Source organism: Streptopelia decaocto (assembly GCF_964273445.1).
Source record: "Streptopelia decaocto genome assembly, chromosome: 6".
Lineage (NCBI taxonomy): Eukaryota > Metazoa > Chordata > Aves > Columbiformes > Columbidae > Streptopelia > Streptopelia decaocto.
The window spans coordinates 45,758,356-45,785,246 of record NC_138660.1 but is presented as its reverse complement, the minus strand read 5'-3'; the positions used below and the strand labels follow the sequence as shown (position 1 = coordinate 45,785,246).

The 26,891-nt window shown below is 41.1% G+C and overlaps 1 protein-coding gene across 1 annotated transcript; it reads right to left on the bottom strand.

The window, feature by feature from the left end:
- Positions 1-5,613: 5,613 nt before the first annotated feature.
- On the bottom strand, positions 5,614-26,890 carry CIRSR (corepressor of RBPJ and splicing regulator). Its single transcript, XM_082056865.1, has 10 exons — positions 26,729-26,890; positions 25,851-25,945; positions 25,245-25,318; positions 24,069-24,082; positions 23,926-23,981; positions 23,523-23,571; positions 23,201-23,318; positions 9,742-9,848; positions 8,224-8,306; positions 5,614-6,559 (listed from the first exon to the last, which is right to left on the bottom strand). The coding sequence occupies exons 1-10, from the start codon at positions 26,798-26,800 to the stop codon at positions 5,821-5,823; spliced, it is 1,407 nt and encodes a 468-aa protein (XP_081912991.1). The 5' UTR covers positions 26,801-26,890; the 3' UTR covers positions 5,614-5,820.
- Position 26,891: the final 1 nt, after the last annotated feature.

Below are 26,891 nucleotides of genomic sequence, written 5' to 3'. Positions count from 1 at the left end.
TAAAATGTAAACGTTTTAAAAGCCCCAAACTAAGCACTTGATTTGATAACTAGGCTTTTTAATGTTATGGAAGACAACTGCTCCTTTCCTTTTCAAAGACAGTTGATCTATGCAAATAGTGAATTGGAAATGCTTATGTCCCCATGCAGTCAAATGGTCCTTGCATGTTATTTGAATATCAGTGGCTCTGCTATTGAAAAGGTTCAAGGATGCTCTCTGACTTCTTTGTGATTACTCAGTGCAGCGTCTTATTCTGAAGAAAAAAACCTCAGGAATAATTAAAGGCTGGGCTAAGGCCTGGGAACACATTTGGGACAGGAATCTCATTTAGACAGGCTCTTTCAAAATAAGGCACAGTTAAATTGACCAGAAGGCAATTATTGAAATGAAAATTATTTTCACTCCCTTTGTCTCCTGACCACCAACCTAACAGCCACAGTATTTTTTAAAAAGGCAAATTGTTAAATGAGATAATTGTGTTATTAAAAAAAAAGGGGGGGAAAGAAAAAAAAAAAGTTAATTTTGTCTGCCCGGTACAGATTGGAGGAATACAAATATTTTAATCCTCCATAAAACAGGGAATGCAAATAACATCGGGAAACGGATTCTGCTGTCGGCCACCAACCGGAATAAAGATGTTGCGTTAAAGAAAATACATCTGCCGTGAATACTAATAACCGCGTCCCAGCTCCTCCGCGCCGCTCTCGCACAAAAGCTGCCGGGCAGCGCAGGCACCGCCTGCGCCCCGGGGCGGCGGCGGGAGCCCCGCGGGCCGTTCCGCGGGCAGAGGGAAGGAAAGCTCCCGGGAAACGCACCGCGCATCTGGCCGCCCACAGCATCCGCCCCGGAATTTTCCTGGCCGAAAGCATGCGGCAACGTCCCTGATCCGCCGCCCCCGCCCCGCCGGTGGCTGGTGCCGGCAGCTTTCCCGGCGGGCCCATGAGGGGGAGCGGAGAAGGGGAGCGGGCAGGGGCCGGGCTCAGGCAGCGGGAAAATAAGCAGCGGCGGGACACGGCTCCTCTCCCCGCCGGGGGTGCTGGGGTGCGGAGGAATGCACCCGCGCGGGGTGCTGGGCAGAAGTCAGCTTTGTTTTCGATTTATAATAAAACACATCAAAGGAAAGCATCCAGGTCCAGTTTCTGGCAGGCCGGGGTTACAATTCTCAGCTCAATGATCAAGGACCTTTTTGCATTGCCTTTGCCCCTTCGGGTCAGAAAACGTCCATCACTTACAGACTCCCCAGAAATGAAGAAGGGAGCAGCTCTGGGCCCCAGCGCCGGTTCGTTTAACCGGGAAAATAGAAAGCATGTCACCTTTTTAAAAATAAATGACACCATTCTTTCGTACATGTTGGTGATAATTATATGGTCTGGGGAACTTTTACACAAAGAAAACTAAAGAACAGACGGTGTGAGAACCGAAAAATAAATCTGATTGCACTGTTTGAATCCCCAGTTCAGCAGCACCTCTTCAGTGGGAAGACGCTAACCCGAGAGCAGGAAAGCACCGGGAGAGGGGTGCCCTCCCGGGCTGCCGGAGCGTAGAGCCGGGCTCCCCGCCGCCTGGCCCCGCTCGCCTCGGACTTGCCCAGGAGCTGAGCCCAGCTCCTACTTCCAGCTCGCCCCAGCTACCGCTTCCCACCCCCACACCTCGCGGTCCACAGCTTTAAGCCGGCTCCTCGAGCCCGTTAAAACACCGCTAAAAAACAGCCAGCGACAGCAACCACCGACCAACGGAAAAAGGTAAAATGCCAGGTAAAATGCCAGGACAAATTATTTAGTAAATGTCATTCGATCGCTGGGTCCCCGGTTCGCAGGAAGCGCGTCCCCTGCCCCCCGCGGCGAATTACAGCCCTAACGACATGTTTTACACTTAAAAGGTAACATTAATGTTTTTGTCCTAATGAGATAATATATAAACACCCGATCCAGTGCCCGGACAGTTTCTTAATTGCGTCTTTCGATTCAAATGGAAACTTTATCTGCGGGAGCTGTAATTTATTTGCAGCCATTATCTGTTCGCCAAGATCCTCTCCCACCCTTCCAAAACGCAGATGAAGGGAATCTAACAGAAAGCCCGCCCCTTTGGGTAATTGGTGCACTAAGTGTTTATTTTAAGTGAGAATAATTTAGCTACAAATTTTCTCCAGGAATAACATTCTTAACGCATTAAAAAAAGAAGCCTGAAACCCGGGATTCACGATCGCGCCTGGGCTGCCCCAGCCCGGGGCCCACGGCAGCTCCTGGGCGCCATCTAGAGACCGACACTTCCCCGCGCTCCGCCGCCCCCGCGGCGGGTCGGGGGGCGCGGCCGGGTCTCCGGCGGGGGCGGCGGCGCTGCGCGGGCCGGGACGCGGCGAGAAGCCGGCGACGGCTGGAGGGGGGCGGGAGCGGCGGGGCCGGGGCCCCCGGGAGAGTGGGCTGGCTGGGGTGAACGTCTGCGGGAGACGGCAGGGGCGGGACGGGCCCGCGGCGGCAGCGCACACCCACCTGAGGAGAGAGGTTTGCAGAGCGGGCGGCGGCCTCCGCAGCTCCTCCGGGGCCGTTACCGGACGGGGCGGGTGGGCCCTTAGCGATTAATGCCGGCCCCCCGCCGGGGGTGGGTCACCGCTCCCCGCCCACCCGCGGGTCTCCGGGCCGGCCCCGCACCTGCGGCCGGGGTACCGGGCGCGGCTCCCTGCGCGCACCGGGCAAGGCTCCGCCGCCTTCGCGCCGCTGTTTTACCACAAACCCGCGGCTGTGCCTATTTCCGAGATGTGCTAATTGCTACTTGGATGGCAGGGCGCGAAGTCCTTGTCCGTTTCCTAGTACAAAGTAGGTTGCTAGAAAATTTGAAATTGCCTTTCAGCCTAAAGCTGCCTTACCTGAATGTCATAATTACAGTAATTATGTACATCCAAATTACATGCTAATTAAATTAGAATCAAATCGTTCTAAATCGAAATCAAATGAGGTAGCGAGAATTAATCAATGACAACATAAATAGAGAGCTTCCTTCAGGGATATTTATTGTAACGATCCAAGCAGGAACCTGATCTGGAAGTCACCTGTTTATTTACTTTGCGAACGGTAATAATTTACGGTTCAGCATTAAACGATCGGTTCCGCGGGGCGGCAGAGCCCAAGGACGGCCCCGGGACGGCGGCTCTCCAGCGCCCGCCTCCCGGCCAAGCCCTGCCCGCCCCGAGGGCGCTTGACGGAGCCGGCCGGAGCGGGAGCCCGCCCTGCCCCTCCGCCGCCCTGGGCCCGCCGGGGCGGCCCGGCAGGAGAGCGGCCGTTAGAGCCGCCCGCCCGCGGGGAGCCCCGGCCCTCGCTCGGCTCCAACTTCTCCCGCTCCGCCCGGGGAGTCCCTCTCCCGGCTCCCGCGGCTGGCGGAGGGCTGCGCCGCCTCTCCCCCGCCAGGCTGAGGAGCCACCTCACGCTGCCACCGCCCCCGGCCGCGCAGCCCCGCCGTGCGGCAGCGGGTTAACCATATTCCGCGTTTTTTAATAAAAAAAAAAGGAAGCTGCTCTTACCGTCATCTGTGAACCGACAGCACCTCCTACAGGGCCCGGGCACCTCTGCCGAGCAGCTGCGCTGAGGGCCCGGCGCGGCGGCGGGCCCGGGCGGGCTGCCTCACCGCGCTGCCCGCCACCCCGCGCGGAGTCCCGCAGCTTGTGCGGGGAAAGCCTTGGAAACATCGCCCTAACGACCCTTCCCCTTCTTCTCTTAGGCCGGTTTTGAACACACCGTCTTTTCCCGGCGCAACGCTGTGAGGCCCCAGGGCGGTGAGAGGGGCCCAGCCCCGCCGCAGCCGCCCTGCCGGCGCGAAGGGCCGCTCCTCGTGCCGGTGAGATGGCACAAACCGCCCCAAGAAAAGCACCGAGCAGCGAGCCTCTTCCTCCAGAGCTGCACCGGCCCTGCCCAGGGCTGGCAGGGCTGCACCGAAAGCACCAAAGGTGTCGCAAGGATGAGAGTTTTGTTTCAAACCTCTTCAACAGGCAGTCCATGAGACAGTCGCACCCCAAATGTCGTTATTCTTCTGCTGTAACTTTCATTCACAACTGCGATCCGTCACAATAAACCCATGCCATTTGCCAGTCTTTTCCTATGTGAAAAGGCAAGATGTACACAGCATGCGCTTTACATACAAAGGAATAAAGTGCGGAGCCCACAGAAATGCCTGCAACCATAGATGTCAAGCTGTCCTTCCTTCTCCAGGTAGGCGTCAGTTGCATGGCAGCTGGCAAGATAGTGGTGAGCAGATTCCTGTGCCACACAAAACAACCAGACCTGTAAGCAAGAGACCTTTCTTCAGATACACCTTCCAGTACTTAACTGGCTACTCCTCATTATCTTTCATGCTGCATTTACCATGGAAGTGTTCTACCAGAAGATGCCTTTTCCCCTATCACATTACTCTGTCCTCTCTTACACAGAGGGATAATAAACTCTTCAGAAGAGGTTTTGTTTAAATTGTTCGTACAGGCGTTCTGGCCACCTCCTCCTGCTCATTCTAAATCGGAGCTTCCATGTGCACATTAATACAGGGCCCAGCTCCATGGAATTGTGCACGCCCTTCAACTTCCAGCTGCTTCAGCAGGAACCCAGGAGCAACTTAATCCACACACAGCTAAAAGAAGGTCACATCCCTTGATGGTTCACACTTCCAAGCTCATTCACCTGCACTTAGAGATAAGCCAGCTCACTTCCAGCATATATTATACTTCGTGTAATATTGAAAAACTTCTGAGTGACCATTTTAAGAAGCAGAAATGGACTGGTAATAAAAAAAAAAAATCCCATTTGTCCCATGGGTGAGGAAAGGAAGACAGTAGCTTGCTGGAACACTGGCTATGGTGATGACTTTTCACCTGTCCACTAATGTACTTCCATCTGCCACCCTGAAATGGCAGAGAAGCATTGCCTTTGAAATAAAATCCTTGTGAAGTGTTGCCTCGTGCATTTGCATTGATTCCGAACTTTGGAGAAGGCAATTCTTACTGTTTTTAAAGAATACAGTATTTTATTACGGAGGTTCACCTTCACAACAATGTGTGCAGAAAATGACAAACAAACTTAAAAAAAAAGGAAGTTTGCTCCATGAAAACAAAAGGATGACTATTTACATTAACTTTCTACTACAACAATACCTGAAACAGTTGAGGCAGTAAATATTCTTTTGATGTCTTGAGAGATTATTGAACAATAACTTGACATTGTAGCGACACATACCAACAGGAGTTCATGATGTTTAGATAGCCCTACCAAGTTGTACACTGCAGGAGGTCAAAAAATGTTGGCTACACACTTATGTGAACTATGTGTCTCTGTTGTTCTAACTCATGAAATTGATCTCTTACAGGGAACTTCAGGAGAAATGCCTCAGTATGAAAAAAAACAACCCTCTACAATACAATGTTTTGATATCTGAAGCAGTGATTTTATCCAGAACTATCTCAAACATTTGTTAGCGTTTAACATATCCCAGGACTCTTCCCAAATTACTCTGCTTCTCCTCACAGTTGCATCTAAACATAAATCTTCATCGACAAAACCAAGGATATCACATACTGCTCTGAAATATTTTAACCACTAAAATCAGGTAGATGAATTACTGCATGTATACAAGAGGTATTTGCCAACAAGTATATTTATACAGTAAGAAAAATATCATAACATTTATACCTAATTTACAAATATTCCAACATTATAGAAATTATGCTGTTGACTATATGCTAGTTACAGGGACTGGAAAATGAACAGCAACATGTAATTGAGCCCTTGTTAAAGGTATTCATCAAAAAATGGGAGATATTCTTGTTTGCACCTGTCCCCTACACTATCTGTTTTTTTTCCTCTCTCTGCTTCTGCTTCTACTGCGTCTGCTCCTGTCTCTGTGTTCCACTTTGCCGCACTTGTCCCCATACCTCTCTCTACATTTTTTCTTCTCTCTGTGCACATCTGTGCTGGGGCTTCTGGCTTCATTTTTCCTGTGCCGCTCTTCACCAGGGCTTTGACTTGGACTTTTTCGTATTTGCCTTTGCCTGGAACTGTTGTGACTTGTGCAAGGGCTTCTCCTGCTCCCCTCATCCATGCTTCGGCTTCTACCATCCCTCTCCTTTCTCTCAGTCTCTCTCTTGTTGCTGCTGTGGCATTTGCTTTTGGACTTACTTTCCCCCTCACAGGAGCTCCGTTGGTTGTTCTCTGCAGAACTATCTTGCTTTAAAAGTCTGTACTTCTCCCCCTCTCTGTCCTTGTTACCGTGACTACTGGAGAGATTTTCAGAAACTTCTTCCTTCCTGGTCTTTGCTTTTCCTTCTGAATCACTGCTGCTGCTGCTGCTGCTGCTGGCCTCTGAAATCTTGTCTTTTTTCCTTTTCTTAGAATACATCTTCTTTTGTGCTGCTTTATCTCTGCTGTCAGTCTCACTCTCACTGCTGCTTCCTGAAGTCTCGCTGGAGGATGAGGAAGAGGATCTCGTCTTATGTTTCTTGTGTTTACTTTTGCTTTTTTTCTTTTGCTGCTTTTTCTTCTTTCTGTCTTTCTTTTTATTTTTCTTCTCCAGACGGTCCAACTTCCTTTTATTTTCAAAATAGAAGAGTAGCGCAATCAGATGTGTTAAGATATTCTCAATTACAAAGTCACCGTCTTTTAAAAAGTTCACTACATCTGATGACCTACACAGTAAATACACTATTCGCCATAAAAACACATTGAATTGCTCTCCTCTTTCAGTAAAGTATTATTTTTAAACTTCTAACTGACATTGACCACAGTGAGAATCCTTGTGTAATCCACTGCTGCTCCCTCAAAACAGAAGGAATATGATTTATTTCATTTTTAAAAAGATAAGTAAGATATATCAATTTTGGCCTTGTAATTAGGAATAAATACATTCAGTAGTGTATTTTTTTCCTTGTCAGCCTGCTCTGGAGACTTTGGAAAACTGCTGCTTTTGTTTGTGCATTTTTATGAGATTTGGAAAATGAAAAAATTAGCATTTACTTCCTATTAATGATGGAAACTGAGACTATAAAGTATGTATCTCCGAGTTCTCCAGGCAAATAATATGGATATTTTCAATAACTTCTGTCACAACTAGAAATTTACATTTTCTAGTCATACACATGCATTCGCTGCTATTTGACTACTTTCACCTAGTTTTTATTTTGCTTTCTGTGGTTGTTCTTCTCAAAAAATCAGGGACTGAATAGTGAAACTACTTTCAGTGTATGAAAAAAAAATCCCTTCAGACTGGTAAAATCTAAAAGACCCAAGTATTTACTAAACTTCAGCTTTCAAAATATAAAGTATTATAATTTCATTGTGTCGGGCCAGCAGAAGTTCAAACAAAATACTGCTGTAAAGTACTCAAACTACATACGTATTCCTTACTTAAAAGGAACATAAAATACACCAACCATTTTCAGAGAATGCTTTATTATATATGCTAGTACCATATGTACGTACCTTACTTATGTGCTTGCTTAGCCCTTTACCTTTCTCCCCTCCTCCCACTCCCCCATATAGAGAACATGTTTTAACCTAAAAGGCTGTTTTAACTAGTGATACCTGTGTGGGACCTACCAGGCAGTTATTTCAAGACAGTATTGCAAATTAACAGAGCAAAAGCAAAAAAAAAAAAAAGTCACCTGACATATGAAATCAGTAGGACATAGGGAGAGACTGAAAACCTCCTTAACTGTTTATTAGAGCTCCAAAACCTTAGGGAGGTCCCTCTGTGGGGCAGGAAACTGCAATCCCTGCTCTGAGGGCAGTGTGGGGCTGGGCCGGCCTCGGCTCTGGGCTGCAACGTCACAGTCCGTTTAGCCCCATGGGAAAAGATAACAAACTTTGCCAAGTTGTAAACCAGTAAACAAGAGCATAGAATTTTTAATCCTGGAAGATGCTGTAAATGACAGAGGCAAAATAATATTTTGAAATAGCAACTGACAGCATCTTAAGTGAGGCAATTATTGTTATTTCAGCATCCCAGTTAAATTGGAAACGAGCCCCAGTGCGAAGGCATCACAACTAGATTAGAACAGCCAGATTAAAACAAAACCAGATGAAAAACCCATGCTGCATAATGCCATTTGTGGTCAAGTATATGTTAAACTAAGCTGATTTCCTTCTGTACCGATGGTGCTAAATTCTTCACTGGCATAAAAGCGTCAGAGGGACCACCATGGAGACAGAACTACTGGTGATACAGATCCCCTCCACTAGGTATCACACTTACCTTAGAAGTTTCTGTTTCTGTTTGGTTGACAGTGACTTTAAAAATTCAACTTCTGGATCATCATCTTCACTTGCAACAAATTCCTAGGAAGGTAAGACATTAAGTTCTTATATATAAAAATAATCTCTTAATTCAGATTTCTGTATTAAAAGCGATACCTCTATGTACCTTGTTTTTGCATAGGCACAAATGTATTTGTATTACTAAGTCAGCTTAAGACTCTTTGGAAAGAGTGCTAAACTTGCTACAAAGTGAACCCCCCCCCCGATTCTGTCTCAAAGCTGAGTAGGTGTTATAATATGGGGGTTATACAACAGGAGTTATTAGTAACATGAAAAAAATCACTGCTAGGGAAAGAAACATTTATGAAGTAGTTAATAAGAATGAGCCAATTTTGGAGCCCACATGATTCCCCAGGATAAGTCACTCCATTGTTATCATGCTTGGATGAATAGGTAAGACGCTAGTCCCGCTCGAACCCAGAGTAATTTAAGCAAATTACTTCTCTGTCTCGGTTTAGTCATTAGGAAAATGGGTATTAACACATCTACCTCACTGTTGTGTTATTAGTCTTTAAATGTTCATAAAGTGTTCTAGCAATGCAAAATACGGTAATCATATAATCTACATACAGTAACGCAATCAGCAAAGCCCAGCTACTTTGAAAACCCTGAATTCTTCAAATTACGTGCATCTGGTACACTACATTTCTCCATGATGTTTTTAATTTTAGCCACACTCAGGAGGGGAAAGATGAAATGAAGATTAAAAAGAGAAACCACACCACACCTGACATAAATCAAACATACTGATATCACTATGATTCATTTAACAGTGCCCATGTGCTACATTTTTCTGGGGTACACAGCTTTTTTAAATGCAAAGGTACATCCATCTGTGGAGAGACAATGAATTGTTGATTTACTCAAGATTTCAAGACCAGCTGAGGGCTGGTCTTGAAAAACCCTCTTTACTCATGGTTTGACTATCCTGCCACGTGAACAATGGTTGTTTTGTGGTGGCTCACTCCAGGAGTGCATATGAATTTTTCACTTTACATTTTTGTTAAAGCACCTCAATGGGAAATTTACCCTCTGCAGTCTAAGTAAAGACAATTAAGCATTTTCACTCCCAGAAATAATAAATGTAACAATAGTCAATCAAGTTAAAAAAATCTTCAGACAGCATTCCCGGCAGCAATTATTTGCGCATACTTCCTCAGACTTTATCAGAAATATGTGGCAAAACCCCTAACCACCCTCCTTCAGAAAAACTCAATTTCTAGTCACCCAGAGGAGAGATTTAATGTATTACAAGTGTTTTTAAAAGAAGCAATTTATGATTCACCATTCCGGTAAAACAAAGCTGGAAAACAGTAAGGTTTTGGACATTTTTGTACTGGTATAGCTATTCAGCTTTCCTATGGATATGCATATTTGAAAACATTAAGTAGCAATTCACAAGCAATCACATTTAGATTTACAGACATTTTCAGCTTACTGGTAAAAAGATCATTACCTGTGATGGATCATTTGCGGTCAAGTTTCTCCCCAGCACATTTTGTTTCAGTGCAAACCCACTGTTTCTCATCTCCGCTATTAGCTCCGAGGGGTGCATTGATGGCCCTGTTCACAAAAATCACAGTTTGAATGTATCATTTATATCCCTCTACCTTTTTTGGACTCCACAGTAGGAATTCAGTTGAAGCTTTGTTAAGTAAAATCATAGCTAAATCAACTCAATAATCTTCTGCTGAGCAAATAATCAGATATGATTTTCTAAAACAGCAGTCTGGAGATTCAGAATAGAAAATAATTGCATTTTTCTTTAAGTACAAGGGGATTCTCTTATGTAACTTTGTCATGTTGAAAACAATATATTTAGGTAAGTCTAGTAATATATTTTTATTATAGTAAAAAAGAAGAGGAAATCTAAAGAAAGGACATTAAATACAACTTTTAGGTGCCTGCTCTCCTCTACAACATGGGGGAAATGCACTTCTAATATGTCATTAATAAGGCATTTTTCATAGTGACAAAAATTTTTGAACTTAGAGGTAGAAAGTAGCCACTATTAGAAAGTCCGTATACATATGGAAAATAAATAAATGAATGAAAAATGTATATATATCCTTACTTATTCTAGCGACCCCCAAATATGCCAGGTCCCTAGGCTGCTATCTCCTTGGAGATTTCTGTTTTACCAGCTTAAATAATACAGCACATATTGCATTAGAGTAGGTGTTTGGGATTAGGCATGTGCTACCTCTCTTTGCAAATATCTAACAAGGAGGAAAATACACGGTGTTTTTTCAGTTATTCAGAGTTGGCTGCATAATTTATAAACCCTGTAACAACTTATTATTTTGCTTTAACTGAACACCTGTGCTCATCAAAACCTCATGTACTTGTCTGATGAGGTACTTTTTCTTCACCCTGAACATACACTCTTTTGTTAGGTCACTCGCAGTGAATTTCCTCACCAGTTCATTCACTCTGCTTACTGTCATGGATAAGGTAAATCTAAATGAGCAGCACTGCAAAACAGAGCATGGAGCATGCAAGTACTATTACTTCAGCAAACTAATTGTAAATTATAAGATTAACTAGTCTCATAAAACATACTGATCCTGTTTTGTGGATTTAATAGTTTCTTAGTTGTGGAGATGGACAAAATTCATACATTTTTACAACTGAAATGTATGGAAAGTAAAGGGAGAGTTTTACTATAGAAAATACATAGACAGTAAAATAGCACTTTCTCAAAAATATGTCAACTTTATCTTTTGTATAATACACTGCTTGCAGAAACAGGCCCATGTGTAAAACAGGAAGGAAGAACTTGTACTACTGACTTTCTTTCCACTAGCTCCTTATTTTTGCCAGGCAAAAGACTTTTCTAATGAGATACCTTTTCGTCTTTAGTTGAATTTAGATTTTTATTAGGTAGGAGGTTATTTCTCCCTGCCTATATTTTACCACAAGTGTTTTTTCTTTTTACATGTTACAGTGTAATTGTAAGCTCACTGACAGTTAATAAATGTATATAGGCTCCAGTGTCTATGTTTTTGCTTATTTCAAATTTAAAACCACGCCTTGCTTGCCCAAATCTACTCTGGCTGGAACAGAAACCAACACTAGACGGAAACCCAACAACAGAATTTGATACCAGCTCATGTCTTGATTTGAAAAGGCCACGTAAACCAGCCATACAATTCAGTCAAATACTAAACCAAAACCAAGCCCAGCACAAGGAAGCTGAATAGAGACAAAGTATAGAATCATGAAGGAAGATTTCACCATCCCAAAGAAACCAAACCATTTGCCCAGACTGAAACCTGAAATCCCCCTGTTATTCAAAGGCAGTAAGAACCACTGCCTAACAAAGTAACCTAACCAATGTGCCAGCTCTTACCCCTTTGGTGCCTCAGCATTGTACCATCTTGATGTGTACTGGATACCTCATTATTCTCATTAGCGCGATTAGATAAATAGAGGAATACAACCTGTCCAAATCTATACAGGATTTTCAAAAGAACTAAGACAGAAGCCCTCACTCTGTGGTTCTATGCAAGGATTGCTGGCAGAATGGAGACCAGAGAGGCATGAAGTCATATCAGCTTTCAAAAGCACAGTTCAAAATTATTTTATAGAAACAAACCTTTCAGACATTCTTTGTGCACAACACTGCAAACGGGTAAGCAAAATTATATTCTCTTTTACACAAAAAGTTTACAATGAATGCACAGTGCTATTGATTTTTGCGCATCTGTGCCCAGTGGCCGCCAGCTGTGCTGCAAGGCACAGATCCCCCCGAGTGAACAGGGCCTGTCGGAGCTGCTGTTCCCGCTGGGATCCAACAAGGGAAACTTCTGAGTTAGCTTCCATATGCTTTTTAGAGGTGAAATCAGCACTAAGTTTAAAAAATAAAAACACAGGTTAGAAGGAAAGCAAGCCAGGCTAAAAATAAACCTGAGTTCAGTTTCCTTGCTTATTAATCAACATTCACAGCTCCATCTTCAATATTTTAGCCACAACATGGTATTCTAATTACCATGACAAGGACAGTTAACAAATCACTGTTATTCCTATTTTGTGGATGTATACAAGTTACATCAAATGTACCTATAGAACCTTGAGACTAAATTGGTTTAGGAAACAAATTATTCCTGCTTTGGTTTTCCTTTAATTGTGGTGAGGGAAACAGTAGTTCAGGTTCAGCCTAGCTTGTGAGGAGATGCAAGAGTCTCCGTGAAGCTTTACTATGGACATTATTTTTATTGTAACTAAAGGCTTTAAAAAAGACTAGAAAATGAGATTCAGAAAATAAATCAACCCCATAAATGAAAGTATAAGCAAAACACAGTCCTATTTCACCCCCTCTCTGTGTGCAGACCCTAGCCAGGCAGGACACAAGCATGTTGTCACTAGGGTTGATTGCGAAGGGCTCTCTTGCAGCCTGGGATCTTTGCAGTTTAAAAACATTAACATTTTTGAGAGGCTGACACAGGTCAACCTCCTCACACTTTTTTATCTGAACTGCTGATGCCACTGAACTTCTCAGTTGTGCTGCCTGATGACAGCACGAGGGCACCACTACCTCTGCTTAAGTAGCAATGCTGGGCCACAGCAGGGAGAAAACAACACCTGACCTGGGAAGTCTAAAGAGACTCTATTCTACCTGGTTACAAGTACAGGCCAAGTTCAATTAAGACATTATATCTGACCATGGCTCAACAACTTAACAGCAAACCTCTATTACTATGTACTTTCTGCAACACAACAAGAATCAAGAAAAATAAATATTCTTGTAATTAAATTCCTTTGCTTGGAATCAAATGCTTGGTGACATTCTTTTCCCATCCATGCCTCAACATACTGCTTTCGATTTATACTTTAATGATTTTGACAGGCAGATCTGATTTTCTTTGAAATATCAGTGACAGCTTGAGGTCTTCCAGGATTCCTGGGCACAGCTATTTTGCATGACAGCACTGAGGGCTGTGACATGCTTCTTTTGGGGCTGTTTCTTCACAGAACCTTAAAAGATGTAGATGCCTAAATGTGTGAGCAAACCATCACATTCCCATTTCCACACTACAAAATTAAGTAGAGGATTTCTCCTGGCTCATACAAATGAGGAAGACAAAAACTGTAAAAGAAAGCCCCAAACAGTGAACCTCACTTAACAGAGGTTTGAAAAACTCAACTTCTCAGAAGCGTCCTTGGCTTCCTTATTTAGGGGCTAAAATTTAACTCTTGGCCTGGCCAGAACACCAGCTGGCAGAGGGGCCTCTGCCTCTGTTTGGTGTGAACCGACGGTGGAGTCCTGCTTGTTGGAGATGTGACTGTGCCCCGTGTGATCAAACTTGGTTTGCCTGGTAAGCCAAAGGGATTAATGTTTTCAACCTGTCTTTCGGTTACGACTACAGTTGGGTCATCACCTTTCAAGATCCTCAGACAAAAAGACAAAGTATCCCTGACAGCCATAGATCTTCATCTGGTTAAGTTCCAATTAAGTCATAAACTGCAAAATCGATGGTAAGATTGAGTTGAGAGGCTCTCAATTGGCTAAAATCTTGGTAACTAGCTAAGTATTCATCAACTTGCAAAAACTCACTCCTACATTAGGCATAGAAAAATACTTGTGTACTCCGAAAACAAATGTCCTCACATATGCATTTCTTCTGGACTTGTGAGACGGCCCATGAAGAAGGTTCCTGCGTGATCTCATGCAGGTGCAAACATCCAGAGATGGCATCATGCCGTGAGCTGACAGAACGTTAGATATAGGAATCCTGTAAAAATAGCTGATCGCTACGACTCCTAACAACTAGTCTCTGAGAATTCACCCATCAGCAAACTAAAAATAAGTTCAAAGTTACAATGTTGCATCATCTGCTTCTTATTCTTCCTGAAACAAGTCAAATACAGTACCTTGCTATTTTTGAATATGACTGTCAAGCCTTATTTTCTGGAATTTACATTTTGATAAGGAAAAAAAATAAAGAAAAAGCTTTAAAACTTTTCCAGATGACACTAGTTTTAAACTAAAACATTTATCTACTTTAAAATTAATTCATAGTCTCAGAAAATCTTTTTATCACATAGTGGAATTAATTGCATGCTGATATCATACTTATTTTTGTGCCTTAAGACAAATGACAAATTGTTAAGTTTTCTACAGCTAAAGGTACTTAAAATTATATTAAAGGCTTGCACAAAAGAGGCTCCATAGCTAAAGACCCACCAAAGGATTTATACAATATTTTTTAACGGTCTTTATAATTGTCAAGAAATAGTGCTGTCAAGCAAATAGACTACAGTTTCTTCCTGCTTCTTACTTCCCACAGAAGTTCTTGCTGCATTAATTTTCTCTGTTATCTTCTGTTTAAAATACTATTTAAGGAAAAAATCCAGATAGCTCAGTTGACTCAAAGAGCTGGGGCACAAAATCTGGAAACTCAAACACTTCAATGAAGTGTGAAAAGGAGGATTGTAGTCTTCACAAAGTATAACCCGAGTGCAACCTTAGCTTGACAGCTGTTGGTTCATCTTTATAACATTCCTACAATTAAATAAACAGAAAAGCTGTAAACAGAATTTTCCTGAAGCCTACATGAGCATCAGTTACACTGGGCTGCAGAAGGATATCATACTAGGATTTCTACAACATATTGTCAATTTGTTTTTTTTATAACAAAGAGCACACCGATTTCTTATCACACTTAACTGAGATCAATTTAACAGAATCAAGTCTGCTTCTATTAAACAACCAGGGGGGGAAATATAATTCTGGATTTCAATTACCTAAAACGCGCAGCTTTACAGAAAGCTCTCCTGCCCTGCATTACCACCCCCACTCCTGGCTCAGAAACAAGAGAAACCTATAGCTGCAATTCATTTTGATTCCATCTTCTGCATCTCTTGAAGCTCCAAATGCAGATTGTCTGTAAGGCTCTGCTGTTGCCAGATGTTTGCTCCAAGAGGCAGGGGCACAGGACTCCTCTCAGAACAACGCTGGCTGTAACGCACCATCCCGCGGGCATCCATTGAAACGCCTAAATCACTTTTTTCTAATTATCCCCTATTAGAGAACAGTATGCTAGAACCTCTTTTCATAATGACTGTGATTAAAGACCACTTTTTCTGCAACAGTTTCAGCGGCAGTGGGGACAAACCATAATGTTATGATTGCCACTATCACTAAAAATAGCAGTTTTACTTCTATCTACTCATGATGCATGGTCTTGACACTATCTGCTCAATTTATTGACAAAAGCTTTGACTCCAGTCACCAGTGCAGATGAGCAAACTGAATTATTCTCTGCAATCAGTTAAGTTTCAAATGGATTTTTATTGTGGAATACATATGGAAAGCAAAGAGATGAGAAGCAGTAACAGCATAACCACCATTCCCACCTGTGGCAGCGGAGATTACAGAAAACAGCTGCACTTAGACAGTGGCTGCAGTTATGTATTGTTATGCAATTAAACAGACCACTCAAAAGTTACCGAAGAAGGCAGTAGATACTTCACAGTGTCACTGTGATTACAACTTTTTTACCTTTAACAAATGCTCATTTTGTGCATCATTAAAACAGATTATTTAGAATAGGGCTTTTCTAGAGCTTCCCCTTACTGAGAACATGTACTCTTGTGGAAGATGCACTCATTTTAAACTAAAAATATCACCATAATCAGACTTCTCCTGACTTGCTAACAGGGAGATAATTTACATGACCGTAAATGTAAACGAAGTACACTGGCATATCTGCTACCAATTTGTCAGTATACATCACACTCAGTACATTCCACTCTACCAAGTTTAAAAATTTATTTACGAATTAAAGACAAGATACTTCCAAGGCTTATCCTTTATTACTACATATTTTTGTTAACAGAGTAGGCCTAAAGCATATTGTCTTCATTCTGTCTCATATGCATCTTGGACAACATGAAGCCATAACTCTTCCAACTTGAAACTCTATCTTCTATGTAACAGTGAAACTACAGCTATGCTGTGCTCTTGAAAAAGAAATAAATACTCCAGGGAGTATGCAAAGAGCTCTTTCACATTAAGTAGGTCTGAGAAAGGCGTTCTGCTGGTGGGCTTTAGTTTAGCACACAAGCACATGAAGGACAAATATACTCTGAATTCAGAATGCTGCCTTCTCTGGGTGGTAGCAAAGGCATAACATGATACACGGCTTCTTAGGTTTTGCTTTAAAAGAGAAATTAACTTTGAAATCAGCACAGACAGTTTTGCTAATACGTCCACATGCTTTTTTGGTGCTCTTCACAGAGTTTCATGTGGTTGGTTTTTAATTTGTTTTTCATATGGCTTAAAAGGAAATTGGATAAAAATGGAAAAAATTTACAGACTGAGCCTAACCACACTGTATTGTTTCTGCTCTTTCACTGCGATTGTGACACGGATAAGAGTAGACATGTATCTGAAGGGCAAAAAGCTACTATCAAAATTCCGTGATCATGATCCCGGTCATGAATAACGCAGCACATTCATGCTGCCTCCACTGATTCAGAATTGATCATTTTTTACTGATAATTTTTCCATCTATTTCAGAGATGACCGCATTCAGACCAGATTTGGACTTGAAAGCAACTGCTGCAATTGCTATTGAGAGAAATAAAGGAACAAAAAACCCCAAACCTCTGGCTTTTACTTAGCTCTTCTCCAGAGGGTCTGCAGTTTAACTGAACTGAACACTTTAGCACAAAATCCCAGCATAATTTGCCATGCTTTTGTCATAGGGCATTTCAGAAAATCCTGAGTTTCGTTTTTACTTTTCTATTTTTTGAGTAGTAAAACCCATTTTACGTTATCAAACTGCTATAGGAATACATATTTATTGCTCAAGTGCCAAGCAGAAGATTTCTAATAGAAATATGCATTTTATGCATTCACACCAAATGCAGAGGCTTCCAAAATGTAAATGGAGGATTATTCTAAAATGTGAATTCTTAAACTATGTGAAGATTTAGTTAAGGTTCCTACTGTTCCCAATCAAAGGTCTCAGCTGCAGATCACAAAGGAAGGTTTCATACACTGTATGTTTCTACAGATGACCGTTTATACAAATATTCATAGTTAACATAGTAAAATACCTCTTATTTGTTATTATAGTCAAGAGAGCACTTAAGTCAATTCCTGCATTCCTGATAAAATGCAGATTTTTATCTGTTGAGAAACAAAAAAGCACCATTTGTCACTGAAAAAATGCAGTGAGATATAGGCACAATATAACACAGATTTCCTTTTTTGCTGTCTCCATATGACTGATAATTTTAACGATTCCTATGGAAAGGAATTTCACCCAAAAGCTAAAATATCTGTTGAACACACTAAGTGACAGACTGATGGAAACCATGACCACAGTTAATTTAGGGGCAGTCAGGCTATGAAAGGAGAGCACACAAACTCTAGGAGCCGATAACGAGTTTGTAGAATGCTGCATCTGCATAGACACAACTAGAGTTTCTTTATCTTCGTAAACTAAAAGACACTAGAAACATACACATGTTGCTCAATTACATTTTTACCATTATTTGTCTGAGTTTTCCACAACATGCTTATCACTTTACGGTACTCTCTCTTCTTGGTTATCTCATTGGACAGATCACACATGGAGCCAGCTGGCTGTAAACATTCAGAGTATTCCATAGCTGAGAAGGATGCCCAGCACCCTCTGGGCTCATGTTTCATAGGCCAAGAGCATAAGAACCTTTTTTATTCTTAGCATCCCATTTCTCCTAACTACATCATTCATAAAATTACTACCCCATTTGACACACGAGTCTTATTTCATAAGATAGTAATACCCTCCTTCGCAAGAAAATAATAGATTCCTAGCAGGTTATTTGTTCTAAAAAAACATATGATAAAAGTTGCAAGTGTTTAAGCTTTCACAGCTTTATAGAAATTCTTCCCCCCGACTCCCACCCCTCATTGAACAACATAGATCACCTGCAGGAAGGAAAAGAAAAAAAAAGAAGTTGCAGGCAATTCTGAAGTGAAATAACAGTATTACTTCCAAACGTTTTGCACAGAAAACCTACCAGTCTCTGTTCTAATAGAGTCAAAGGCTTTTCAGGCTTCAAAAAAAAAAAGTACTGAAAACCACAAAAATCCACAGATGCTGCTGGTTAGTGATAAAAAATGGTTGTAAAAACAGGCAAACTTTTAGATGCTAGTGACCTGTTTTTTTGTTGGTATATATTACATATTTTATACATGCATATATACACAGTGGCACATAAAGTCAGAACCACAACTGTTATTTTCATCTTGTCTGGACTTTGAAAGTTAGGATTTTATCAGTAAAAAACCCTGTAAATCAGTTTAGCCCAAAGAACCATTTTGATTGCCTAATTTAGCTTGGTAAAGGAGAAGTAAATCTTATAAGTTGGTCTCTGTAAGCCTCACAGCTGGAACATTCTAACACTACTTTGCAGTTTCCAGTGATCAAAGTAAGTTACTTTCTATCTACAACTAAGAATTTCATAATGGAAATAATGCAACACCAGGGGGTGCAGTTATCATGAAATAATTACACTCCTGGGAGATTACAGACAAGGCTGTACCCCAGGGGTGTGATTATCCCATGATAACCACATCCACTGAAATTGCCTTATTGCAAAAATAATCTCTATTCACCGGTGAGATATTATTCAATAGGCGCTTTTTTAATGGTAAGATTATTATTTTTTTTTTGTATGAATTACCAGCTAGATTAGTAAAACAGTCCCAGAAGCAAAATAACCAAGCCACCGTGCCTAAGTTAAGGTACCGATCGTAATTATTTTTGTTTGCTGGAGCACTGCTGTGCATGTCAGATCCCGAAAGCCAGCAGCGTCACCTCACAGCACACAGCTCTGTGCCACAGACACGTGTTCGCCCCGCGGCAGCTCCACTGGCGTCAACTGAAGTCCGTGACTGGTCTTTGCACACAAGGTATTCAATACCGAACCCAAACCAGCAATTGCCAATCGGTTTATGAGCAAAGAGGAAGATTACAATGTAGTCTTATAATAAGATTCAAAGACAAGTATCCTTCTGCTGAAATAAGAGAATCACAGCTTATAGAATTTATGGGAAAGAAAAAGCCTATATTGGTGATTATTCTATGATGTGAAAAAACAGGTACATAGGTGATCTATAGCTCTTCTTTTTCCTCACAGAGAAACTGAGCAAGAACTTTAGATAATACAACTACATCAGACGTAAGAGTTTAATTTTAATTCATTTTAATTCAAACATTTCCTCTGAGGTTGAAAAAATAGTCTGAGCCCAAATAAGACATGTTGTTTTGCTCCCTTTCTGAAGAAGGAAAATATTAGAACAAAACACAAACTGAACTTCTATGAAGTGCTCTTGAATATTTTCTTTGTGTGTTGAGATACATGATTTATATAGTGTCAAAAGAAACAATAGTGACAACTAAAAATCGAGTGTGTAGTTCTCAAATATCCGAAGAATAAAGGATTCTTTTTACCACCTTCTAATAGCTGACTACTCTGGAAAACTTCTGTCAGCAAAATATCTCAAAATGCTGAAATGCAACACCTTTACTCTTTGGTGGAATACAATATAAAGCATTAATTCACTGTTCTGTTCATGTGCTATTTCTTTCCTTTTTGCATCACCTACTCCTTTGCATAAAACAGTTTCTGCATTACTTAAACTTTTTTATTCAAATAAGGAGTCTAAAGCCTACTGAAACTCACTGACCTGGGTATTTTATAAATATGTATATACACATCACTGCCTAGGCTTTTATTAAATGGAAGTCACCATTCAACTACAACATTTGTAGGCTTGGTTTTTTGAGGAAGAAAGGGAAGGGTGGGGAAAGGCTGTTCTTGCTGGTTTTAACTCAATAATGTGGTTATCCTAATACAACGATTTTTTTTACCCTAATTTTCTGTTGAAAGCTTCTGACCAAAGGGAAAGATAAAAACATCCCTCCAATTAGGTGAGCGCCCATCCTTTATACATGCATAAAAATTCATTAGTAATACTGTGGCTACCACTGTTTGTAGTTAATTTTCTTCACAGTAGCTTGTAGGATGCTATGTTTTGCATTTGTGACTGAAATGTGTTGATAACACAGGGACGTTTCAGTTACTGCTGAGCAGTGCTTACACAGAATCAAGACATTTTCTGCTTCTCACACTGTCCTGCCTGTGAGTAGCCTGGGCGTGCACAAGGAGCTGGGAGGGGACACAGCTGGACAGCTGACCCCAGGGACATCCCATACCATATGACGTCATGCTCAGTATGTAAAGCTGGAGGCAGCAGGAAGAAGTTTGACTTCCCAAGTAACCATTACGTGTGATAGAGCCCCAGTGTCCTGGGGATGGCTGAACACCTGTCTGCCAGTGGGAAGTACTGAATGAATCCCTTGCTTTGCTTTGCTTGCACGTGCAGCTTTTGCTTTACTTATTAAACCACCTTTATGTCGATCCATGAGTTTTCTCACTTTCACACTTCTGATTTGCTCTCACTGGCGGGGAGTGAGCAAGCGGCTGAGCTGCCTACCTGGGCTAAACCACCCTGTTCCCTTTCCAGGGGGCATTGATCAGAACATGATAGAATTTGCCTTTTTAGTGCTGCAGTGTCTTGTTGGGAAACATAAAAACACTGTTTTACCCTCGGCATAGGTTAATTTAACAGAGCTAACTGCAGATCTGTAGCACTGTAACAACTGGATAGAACTCTTAGTAATGCCACAGTAATTACTTACTCCCATCCCAGACAACACAGTGTTTAGTTTAAAAAAACATGAGTTTTATCAAAACACGTGGTGTAAGCTTTAACATGCCTCAGAATGAATAATGAGTCTTAAAAGAATCAGTGAATTCAATAACTCATGTTCTCATTTAGCTGTAATGTTTCATCTACATACATGGTATTTCCAGAAGTCACAGGAGAGTAATTTAGCTTGTTATTAAATCAGATGAAGTTTTAGAAAAGTTGATGAAAGGATTGTATTCCTGGGGTTAGGAAAAGCAGACAACCTTTTATCTGATGATCTAATTAATGATATTACCACTTCCTAAAAGCCCCATATCTGCTATTAAATCAAGAACTTAAAATTGTTTTAAACTTTACCTACAGCGTTTTTACACATAATTTCCCTGAAAGAGAAAGCAGCAGTATCATTACAGCTGACTATTCAAATTCAAGAACAGTGTCTTACAAATTATATATACAAACCCTGATCTGTCACCCACCTCTACTCCTTGAAATCCTTCCTCAGACTATAAAAAAGTCTCTGCTCAGCACAGCACACTGTCTTCTAAGTTCCACAGTTAAAAATGAGATGGCATTGGCACAGTCCGAGAACATTTAAGTAGTTTCGCAGCACTTCCCTTCACACAAAATTCACTGTATGTGCTAAATCCTTCTCTTTAGGCTTAGAATGACTGATTGGAAAGCAACCCAGAGAACCTCTCCCTGAGCACAAAACACCCACCAGAGTCAAATGCTGCCTACATGTAGACAGTCAGCTCAGCCAGGGTTGAAGCAAGCAGTTAGTCTTGTAGGGGCACTGCAAAGTGTCTGTATTGCACTGTTATGATAAACAAGGAGTTCATTTTCAAGTTTGTGCAAGCAGGTACAAATACTTTCCACTTTCCCCGCCAAACTCCCCACTCCTAAAATTTACCCTCAGCATTTGAACTCAGAAGTAGGGGGTGGGGAATTAAAAAATAAAAGTGAGTTCTGCAGCGCAAAAGCATATCTCATGTGTAAGAGCTGCACAATATAATTCTACCACCACCACACACTCCAAGCAAAGTTTCTAAGGTAAGAAGGAGGCAAGAAAATTATGTAGTGTTATAACCTACTGAAAATAAAGGCTGACAATGTCAAGTACAGGACGGCTAATGTAACGGTATAATCATCAGACAGTGCCTAAAAGCAGAGATGTGTAAGGGGCACTATTTCCTTTAACTTAAGCCTTCCAGGCCTCATCTCAAAGACATATCTAGGTGATCTCATTCCAAAAAGCAAGATTGTTGGTAGGCTAAATATGTAAAAAACCCTAAGAGCTACTGCATAAAATAAATAACCTGAGGAAAAACAGAAGAAAACCATATGTTCTCACGTGTGCCATTGTAATGGTATCCCCGCAAAACGGAATACACGACACAGCACAGGATCTTAAAGCGCAGCACAGCAAGTCTGAGTCTCACCCCACTTTTCTTTGAGGTATCACAATTTTAAGAATATTAGAAGTGTTATAAACTTAGGTCAACTTATAGAAAACAAAGTATTGTAGGAAAAATTATCCAATTTGAGTGCTTATATCAATTTCTTTAAACCTCATCTAACACTAAATGCCGTGTGACTCCAAGTAACAGGAAAGCTGATAGAGGAAAACAATTGTAGTTCAGGAAGCAACAAGAAACCAGCTGAAAAGAAACCAGGCATTTGGGAATCTAGGCTTCAGTTGCTTGTTCACTTATGCAATTACATATATCAGAAAACCTTTTTCCAAGTGATTAATGAAGATATACTGAAATATTCCAGCTCTTCCAAGCAGTTTGCCTGAAGCTGAACTGGGACAGGCTTTGACAACCCATTACTCTTTTTTGGGGGGGTGTGTGTGTGTGTGTGTGTGTGACACAAATATTGTCATTGTAATATAAACAGATTGTCATTCTGGTATTAAAAAAATCTCATTGCAGCTTCTTAATTTTTGCCACAGATAAAATCAAAGCAACAGTTATTTTGGACATTTTTTTAAAATGTGTTATTAATGAGAAAATTAGGTCCCCATAATTTGAAAAAAATTAATTTGAAATTGTGGAGTCTACATTTGGCATAACGAAGTGTTTTCCCTATTTTATCAGCTCTTTGAAATAAGATAAACTTAAACCTTCTAAAATTAAATCTGATTAGTTCCCCCAAGATTTCTAACCAGCACCATTAAAAGACAATCACTGCCTACCTGAACCATCACTGGAAACTGAACTTGCGTTAATTCCAGAAAGGCCAAATAAAGGACATTCTCGATCAGTGTTTACATGACCCCACTTGTGGCATTTAATACATCTCACATTCCGCACCTAAAAGGGGGAAAAAATTGACGTAACGTAGTTAACAATACAGCTTAGCATTTACAGAAATGTCTGTGTTATTTGGCACAAGAGAAGCTTTTAAACTCACTGAGAAACACGATAAGATTAAGAGAGTCTGTGTAAATGTTCTGCAGTTAGATAATATTTGAAATATACCCAAGATATCCACAGAGTGAAATTTATGTAACTTGCCTGGATACCAAAGGGCTGATCTCTGATGTTCATATCATCCTTAGCATATCTGTTACACAAAGAAAAAAATACTCAGTTAATTGTTTTTTTAAACTATCATATACAAAATTACCTTTTATTATTAAGTGTGTATCCATTTCAGAGATATACTTCTGACAAACACTAGTTTTAATGTGTTTTCAAATATGGATGCAAAATTCAAACAAAAACTAAGCTAATCAAAGAAATAGTTCCAGTTTTACAGGTTTTACTAATTAACTGCCAGGACATGATGAGATTACACAAGTGACCTGCTCAAAAATTAAACAAGGGAAGAAAAAAACAGGGGGGTACGTGGAGGGAAGGATATGAAAGATAAGTAACAAAAAAAAAAATTAACTCAGATAAAATCCAGACATCTTACTTTTCTCGAGGGGCGACTTTTTGCCATTCAAATTTGTATTCAGTTTCTCCTTCTTGCTATAAAACAGAAAACATGGGAAGTTTAATTTTTTCAAATACATTTTAAATAAAAAGAAAAAATAAAGAAATGATGTAATGAAATACCTCTTTAGTTTCCTCTTTGAATTTTCAGAAATCATGGAAAGAAAAGAAATGATACATTAATTATACATGTAAAATGTAGCTGGTGTCTAAGCTGAAGACAAAACATTTTACTATTTATACTAATACAATAGGGCTAATACTCAGAAAGTTACTTTATTTAAATAGATTTCAATTATAAATGATCAGCCTCTAGTATACGGTTACAAAACCTGCAAAACAGGAACCACCTTATAAAACTATATGTTTTGCATTTGTATATGAAATCAAACTTAAACTTTTTTTTTTTTTTTCCCCAAAGGTGGCAACAACGCTTCATTTAAAAAATAGATCTTTTAGCAAAAATCACTACTTTAAAATTGCATTTGGTCTAAGCTTAACTTTAAGAGCTTTTAAAGTTGAATAACTGCAAAATTTGCTCTACAAGAATGTGCCCATTTCCAGGGGTTTTTGTGCAAATGGGAAAGATGCACCTTAAAGGGAACACACTACAGTAAATTTTCTTGCACTTCTGCACTTGCATTCAGATTTTGCTAAAATTAAGTGACTAAGTATCCACCAGGTACTTATTAACTTCTGTTTATGAATGTACTAAATACACCCATAGATTGACCCACCAGAGTCAGGTCAGCCAGCACGTTTGACTACAGATTCTCAGTATTTACTATTTATAAAGCTTCAATTAATTAACTTGTTACTTTAGTATTTCCTATGCTTGACATGCATCAAGCTGAATTATGGGCAGAACTTTAAAGCAAAAGTGACCCTCTTATTTCTAAAAAGGAGAGTAGGCCAAAATACAGGTTAGTGTAGTCTGAGTCACTGCCTTGGTAGTGGCAGCCAACAGCTTTATAATTGGCTAAAGAAACATATTTGGTCACAGACAGAACTTCTACTGTTACCTAGAAGGATATTTTATCTGTTTCTTCCCTTCACATTGAAATGTTGCTTAAAAGAACACAACCACTTTCAGTTTGAAAGAAATCAAAGTATTGTGAGATCAAAGTTATTACATACTATGTACCTCTGCCAATTCCCACAGGAAGAACTAAGAATCATCCCTTCTAGTGTTACCTCACTGTGGACACGTTATTTTAAAAGAAAATAAACTGTGCTTATTTCTTCAGAGTCTTTTTAGCTTTGCAGTACTGTCTGCTCACAACCAGGAAACCGCAGTACCTTTCTTTGCTCCAGGTGGGGCCTCATACATGAAATTAAGACCATTCTTGACACGCTCATCACCCATAAGCAATCTAAATAAAAAGGACAGAGTTTGGGGTGTTACACACCGAAGAGTCACATTGGTATTACTTACACGCAAAAAAATAAACCTGCAGCAGGAAACTGTTATAGTAACTGGCAGGGTTTTTTTGTTAATTTGAATAACAAAAGTTGAATATCAAAAAAACCTGAGAGACCAGTCAACACTTTTGTATGCTCCATTGTGTACCAAAAATCACACATTTCAATCACAACAACTGAAATGTAATTCTGTGTCCACTGAATTATAAAAGACAGATGTCTGTGTGAACCACACATATTTTTACACAACGTTATCTGCTGTTCTGTGTCATGTAACGTATTTTGAAATCAATTAGAAGACACACTGAGGCTACTTTAAAGAGGTTCTTGTGAACTCTGCTTAATCAGATGCCAATTTATGAATTGCTGTCCTCTCCTTCTACTATGGTCAGTGGGAGACAGTATTTCAAGTCACAATGTTCTTCACTGCCGTGAAAACAAGAGACGGTAGGAAGAAGTGTGCAATATTATGCCAGTTCTCACCTGTTATCATAGGACTCCTGTTCTTTCAGATACTGTTGCATTAATTCTTCTTGTTTTTTCTTATCATATGATATTTTCTGCTCGGCCATCCATACCTAGTTAAAACAAGTAAGTTTCTACTTTAAACAAATCCAAAAACTACCGCAAAATGTATTAATGTATAAATGATTAACTGGCTTAATCTATTGAAAATATTCAACAAGGGGAAATTCCTATTCTAATCACATAAAATAAACTTATTTTTATTCAGTATTTCAACAAATGAACTTCACACAGGCGATGATTTTGATAAGCTACACCTCAACGACATTTAAGAACTGAAAAGACATGGAAAAGTTTAGTGATACGAAGGGAAGAGCAGGCTCAGGAAACACTCTGTGGTGCCGCTGTCTCCCCTGTACCGACACTGCCCCACCGGACCCCAAACCCCGGGCTCTCTTGGGAAGAGAGCGCAGGAACCGGGTCAAGGCAGCTGTCAAATACTGGGAAAACACGGGCACGTAGTGACAGGTGGGATCTTCTTGGACGCTGTGTGGTGTCTATTTATCCAGAGAGCCAGATGTTGAAAAGCTGGAGCCAGGAAAAGGTAAGAGTTCCACACACCTGTGAGCGAGTAACCCTGAAGCTCCAGGTATTTCTGAACTCCTTTTACCTGCCTCTTCTTTCCCCCGCGCCTCAGCCCCGAGGCCCCTCAGCCCGACCTGCGCCCGCCCGGGACACCGCACCGCCCGGCCCTGTCCCAGCTCCCCGGGCTCCCCCGGTGCGCGGCGGCGCGGCCTGACTGACCGGCCGCCCGAGGGGCCCCGGCGACTCGACTCAGCCCAGCCCAGCCACCCGGCAAGGGCCGCAACGGCCGCCACCGACCCAGCCCCCCTCACCTTCTTGATGTTGGACTTGGAGGCGGGGTGGAAATCCTTCTTGCACATGAAGTTAGCGAACGACTTCCCCATGGCGGCGGCGGGGAGCGGGCCAGTGGCAGCCCGCACCGACAAGGGCCCTCAGCCAGTCGCCTCCGCCCGGCCTTCCGGGTCACAGGGCGGC